Here is a 5,859-nt window from a genome sequence, read left to right as displayed (position 1 = left end):
TCAGCTTGCCAGTTGAATGACTCTGCTTCCTTTTCCATATCGCACATCCTAGCCAGCGTTCTCGTCAGGATGCTCACAGGGTCTTGCTTCACCAATCGTATCGGGACCACAGCGTTATCAGTAACAGCGTCACCACTACAGAATAGATCCTTATTTGAGGGGGTCCATCGTGCACAGACAGCTGCGCCGCTCGACAGAGTACATGCTACTGTCTTGGCTCCATCCGAGCCCACTATAGAGGATTGAGACACGGCACCATTGGCAGTGATCTTCTTGATGATCCTCAGGCTTTGCAGTTTGCTCACAGTCGGTCCGAAGGATATAAAGAGGGACTTTATATTCGTGATAGGCTGCAATGAGTGGATAGCATCCTCGGGGTATGCGGCCACCAGTTTGGGTTTAGGGTACTCTTCTGCGAACCTGGCCAGAGTCTCCAACTGCAGTGTGCTCTCTGGGAGCCTTCCCAGCAGAAGGACGTCCTTGCCCTTCTTAAGATGCTCCTCGGCCTTGTCGTAGGAAGCGGATGGTAGGACAACACAGTTATACTTGTCAGCGTCTGATATCGATAGAGTTGTGCCACAGTACTGCTTGTTGAAGGCCTTTACAGCCATTTCGAGCAGTCCATTCTCTGTAGTCGCCTCGAGTAGAAGTCGATATTGGCGAACATCATTGAGTTCAACGAAGTCCTGCAGTCGATTGTCGAATGCAGGGCGTATCTGGAAAGGCCGACATGCGTGCACTCACGAGATGGAGGGTGGAGCACCTCTTCTGGGAGTCGACTTCTGCTCCGCACTAGTTGAGGATTCTTAGCAAATGCCTCCATCCATGGTTGTGAGCCCAGTAGTATATCCACTACTTCATCGACACGCTGATGGTATGGCAATCTAGTCTCTGATACTTTTAGTAGGAACTCCCATATCTGTAGGAGCAAGAAACAAAACAGTTCTTATGTGCGAGGCGTCCCCTGGCGCACTTCCCACCCCAATCACAGAGTTATAAATTGATAAAGAATAGAAATCAATAGTTGCTGAGAATGAACGGTTATACGCGCGTTGTAGTTGGGGTTAAAGTAATACCACGTATTAGCACACACTTCGAAGGACATGTGATGTAGAGAATCCAAAACTGATGATCTCCTCGACCTCCTATTATTACATCATCCTTCAGTGTGACATCATCCAGCAGATGAGGCACCCTCTTGCTGTGCAGCGTTGCTATTCTGAACTCTCCGAACGCCTGCTCACAGTTGTTCTCAAACGCAACGTTACCAGCTTGGGTCTTCTGCACGAGGTCTACGGCCTTCTCGAATCGCTGCCGGATCTTCTCTGGGTTCAATGCCATTCAACTATATAATTAAAAACTGCTCATATTCTACCGTCACGTTCACGTTGATGTTTCTACGTACGGAATAGGAAGTATTATTTCATCGAGATCGAAGTCTCTTATCTGTGTCGACGGAATTGAAGTTTCCAAATCGGCACGCTGTCGAAATTGACGTTCTCAAAACCGTGCAACGCCGAAACTGAAGGTTCTATGAAACTATCTTGGTGCACGGACTCGCCTACCTGGTGAAATTAAAGTTTTTAATGCTAAAATGAAGGTTGAAAAGGCGTAGAACATCTGCTACTCACCGACGTGATGGTTGAATTGGCAACAACACAACCGAAAAAAATCAACTTGGCTAACTACAAATCACTACACGCCGTGATTCGACTCTGATACCCGACTACCATGAACTCATCCGAACTAATGCTTGACTATATGGCATCCTACCCTCGATTGTTTCCATAGTATACCTTACGTTGTTCTATTGTTGGCCACTCATCATCATCATTCCGTTGACTGTGCATTTTGTACCCCCTCAAGTATCGTCACCGCACCGCCCGTTCGTCTGACTAGTTAGAGCCTGAGAATATCTTCTCATTTTCGACCTTTTCTAGCAAAACAAAGGTGTCCCCAAACCTTGGATGATAAAACATGTTCCGCGTCATATATCTCATGATCCCTTGCCCCGACACGTGGACAATCCGCATGAGTTCGAATAGTTCGAAGGTAGAACGATGAGATATCCATCGAAAGGTATTAGGATCGATTCGTGGGAGGGATACTCATCAAATCATCCCCATTATTTTGTACTTTTGCGCGTGCGTGCAAGATTCTCGCCTGTGCGCAAGTGCGTGTTGACATTGGAGCACTCAGTCCTGAGTATCTGTTGATCATGGAGTCTTCAATTCTAGGATGGACAGTATTGAAGCGTCCCTCTCAGTCCGCCATCAAATTCGAATGATGAGTTTCAAACTCAATCTGGTGATTACTCGTCTTCATTTCTCGATACTTCAGTTCGTGTTTTTCTGAGGATGCAGCTCTTCCCTGCCGACCTGGTAGACCTTGCTGGTGGCAGGGGGAATATTCTGGCCCTGGTCAAACACTTCTATGATATGTCTTTTGCCGACCCAATTCTCGGGGTTCTATACAGCGATAAGACCGTGCCCCATCACGAACTCTTCTGTCGATGGTTCTTCTATGCTGTCGGTGATGACAAAGAAGGTCCATCAATTCGTAAGGTCAACGCTTCTCACAAGAAAGCCCAGCATTGCCCTCTAAGAACCAATGCTCCTGCAGAGGCTGGGTTCATTGGTGATGGTTTCACTTGGAACCAGCGCAATCGTTGGTTACTCATGCAACTTAAGGCATGCGAAGATTTCCGTATGCCCCTTGGTTTTGTAAGGGACTATATTCATGGTCTATGCGCATTTATGGGTGTTTACGGTCCCTTCACTGAAGCACGCCCCGGTGATGAAAGTGGTGGTAAATGCCCGATGAGAGCGTTTCAGACAGGCACTCCTGTCAGTGTTCCTCCCAAATTCGTCAACACCAGGGGAGGTTCCTCAGTCTGCCCAGTGGTTCATTGATGATATATGGGAACCGTCTAGAACACTGTTTCTGGTCATTATCCTAGAGCAGCTTTAATACGTCCTGTAGTGACTGGTCTTCACAATTTTACTTGCGATCTCCGTATTGCATAGTGATGCCCGTTACGTGGCCTAGTGCATGCGACTTTTTTCTCAATCTATTATTTCCGTGTATTACTAATACAGTCTCGGCATCGTCCAGAGCCTTAGTTTTAGAGCAGACATTACCGTATCGTACGTTCTGTTTCCGTTAGTGATCGTTAAGGTCAACTTTCTGTTAGACATGTAGATCGACTACGCTCGACAGCGCATCAGTGACAATGATTGAAATCATGATGAGAATCCGCGGCCTTGAGTTCTGTTCGGTCACGGATTTACCTTGATGCGAAAAGGGAGCCCGCCACTCGTAAAACGAGCGAATCGTCGAATAGCACTTCGAGACTTATTGAGTCGTTCATGTACGTATTAGCGATAATTTATTTTCCATTTCTCGCCACGTAGAATCACAATCTCTCAGGGAAACGCAAGAAACAACTTCTCGAAGGACGCATTGATAACTATCGAGGGTTGAGAAGTCGTAGGATTAAATGTTTCTCCTGCAGCAATCACCGTATCTCCTTGAATGATCGTCGAATGATTTTCTATCACTCGTTGGGGGTGGCTCGATGGCTTTCCCACCAAGAGAATGACAGATTGAAAAATGCGAGAAATGTCGACATTAATGATGTCGTTCAGACGATCATTTGGAGGTAGAGGCTGCTGATTGACACACACATCGAAACGCTTAATTTAGGAGTTTCAAAAATCTCTTTCCACTGAGAAGGGACGTGATAAGAGATGATTCGGGTAAGCATTCTATCAAATGTCAAATCCACGAGGAACACAATCATCGTGATAATACAGCATTTGTGTTGTAACGATGGTCCGCCACCTCCCCACCCAAGTACAACCTCCCACAGTACAACACAAAACAAGTAATAGTGTGTGATAAGTTGCCTATGACATATGTTCAACTGGATGATGACCTTAGCCTCGAAACGGAAGCTACCAAACACTCGCAGTTACTCAACTACTACGCTCTGTCTATAGTACGAGTGTCAAGGTAGCTAATACGGATTAGAACGTCCCGCATCAGCGCTCATACTCGCACCTGTGATATGAAATTATAGACCCAGTCCAAACTTGAGTGACTATACCTCCTCCTGATGGGTACGACTGCTGAGGCTGTTGTTGTGGCGTTTCTTGTGACGCTGCCGCAACCGGCTGTTGTTGTTGCTGATTTGCTGCAGCAGCCATTGCAGCATAATAGGCAGCGTAACTGTGCATGGCTTGTAATACCATAACTTTGACAAATCGTAGGGAGCCTCACGGATCCATCTGAGCAGCTTGACCTCCCTGTTGACCAGCCTGGTAACTACCGTAGTAGGCCGCGTAAGGATAGTATGCTCTGAATAGAAGCATCCCCGAATCTCCTAGTACTGCTCAGTACGCCTGTTGAGCCGCCATCCCAGCCCATCCCTGCTGCATGGCCGCCGCCGCCGCTTGACTATAGGCATCACCGTAGCCTTGCGATTCAAACGACTGTACATGTGTATAAAACTTGGCAGTTCTACGAGTAGCAAAGTACTACCCCCCAGCCCCGGCCCTTTCCTTGACTACTCCCATCCGAGCCCCCGAACCGCTGAGAGTTCCTAACCTCGACCTGAGGAGAATCCACTATGCACGTATACTTGACTAGGTGTTATTACCCATCGCCCATCGATCGTATTATCCCCATTTATAGCCGCATTGACAGCATCTTCCGAATCGAAGGTGACGAAACCATAACCCTTCGACCGACCAGTATCTCGATCCCGCCTAACATATACATATTAACATATTGCTTACTTATAGATTTCGAAATGTTCGAGGTTTCAGATTCCTGATAGTCGAATTAGCGAGGTTACAACATTTTCTCGCTTCGGACTATGAAAATCGAACACATAGTTCTCATGTGTGGAGAACTCCATTACTCCACTTACATAGCTATGCAGTCGACGATGTTGCCGTACTGGGAAAAGTGCTGACGAAGGCGTTCTGGAAGGAAATAGATCGGGCGATATCACTGCCGAGTTTGACACCAACCTGTATCACAGTCCTGAGGCAGCCCTCCACAGAACACCTTCTTCGGATCATCACCACCACCGCCACGTCTAACGAGAATGAGGCATTATATGAATTCCACTGAGAATCGACAGTAGTACCGAGAGGGACCCCCAGATCTATCGGAGCCCCAGCCTGACGACAAACAACAAGGACCAGTGAACACCCATCACTATAAGCCGTAATATGCTAACTATGATTGCGCGGCTAGCTAACGAGCCATCATGACAATACTATATCGCGTCATCACTTCGCGATCGACGTAATACCAAACCATGGACTAGGGCCTTCTGTAATTTCAAGATAACGTCCCCCAGGGTTTCGGAAAAATATTCCTATTGTGACCAACTGATTGAAGAATGTGATCCTAGGCATGTGGGAAATTCAAAATGAGTTCCTCCCCGGAAACATTATAGATGATTCCCAGATAGATACCACCTCCCTTATGAGCATCCTTAGGATCTTGAGACCGATTCACATCGACATGTTTCCCATTCAGTTGATGTGGCCCGTTCGCGAGGCAATTCTGAACACATAAGAGTCCCGACGGAAACTTTTCCAGTATCGGCTCCGCGGAGCACGATTATATGAGATTATTATTACCTCTACCTCTCCAGTTGTCGCATACGTTACGAAACCAAAGCCTCGACAGCGACCAGTCATTTTATCCGTCATAACGATTGATCTCTCAACATTTCCAAATTGTGAAAAGTATCGATGAAAATCATCGTCAGTGAACCCGTCCGGTATACCACCAACGAATAGTTGCTGAGATGAGAAAACGGCGACCAGTACGCGAAATGTT

The 5,859-nt window shown here is 46.9% G+C and overlaps 3 protein-coding genes across 3 annotated transcripts; all 3 read right to left on the bottom strand.

Moving 5' to 3' along the window:
• Positions 1–77: 77 nt before the first annotated feature.
• Pmar_PMAR019250 (hypothetical protein) lies at positions 78–611 on the bottom strand (the record flags this gene model as incomplete). Its single annotated transcript, XM_002780302.1, has 1 exon — positions 78–611. A coding segment is annotated over one exon (534 nt), but the record flags the coding sequence as incomplete, so codon positions are not given.
• Positions 612–985: 374 nt separating this feature from the next.
• Positions 986–1,341, bottom strand: Pmar_PMAR019249 (hypothetical protein; the record flags this gene model as incomplete). Its single annotated transcript, XM_002780301.1, has 2 exons — positions 986–1,027; positions 1,156–1,341. The coding sequence occupies 2 exons, from the start codon at positions 1,339–1,341 to the stop codon at positions 986–988; spliced, it is 228 nt and encodes a 75-aa protein (XP_002780347.1).
• A 2,576-nt stretch (positions 1,342–3,917) lies between these two features.
• Pmar_PMAR019248 (Glycine-rich RNA-binding protein, putative) lies at positions 3,918–5,729 on the bottom strand (the record flags this gene model as incomplete). Its single annotated transcript, XM_002780300.1, has 11 exons — positions 3,918–4,062; positions 4,109–4,230; positions 4,282–4,359; positions 4,402–4,493; positions 4,543–4,614; positions 4,661–4,769; positions 4,934–4,988; positions 5,037–5,104; positions 5,156–5,189; positions 5,493–5,580; positions 5,658–5,729. The coding sequence occupies 11 exons, from the start codon at positions 5,727–5,729 to the stop codon at positions 4,019–4,021; spliced, it is 834 nt and encodes a 277-aa protein (XP_002780346.1). The 3' UTR covers positions 3,918–4,018.
• Positions 5,730–5,859: the final 130 nt, after the last annotated feature.

This window comes from Perkinsus marinus, assembly GCF_000006405.1.
Source record: "Perkinsus marinus ATCC 50983 genomic scaffold scf_1104296944428, whole genome shotgun sequence".
NCBI lineage: Eukaryota > Perkinsozoa > Perkinsida > Perkinsidae > Perkinsus > Perkinsus marinus.
This window is presented reverse-complemented; position numbering and strand designations above follow the sequence as displayed.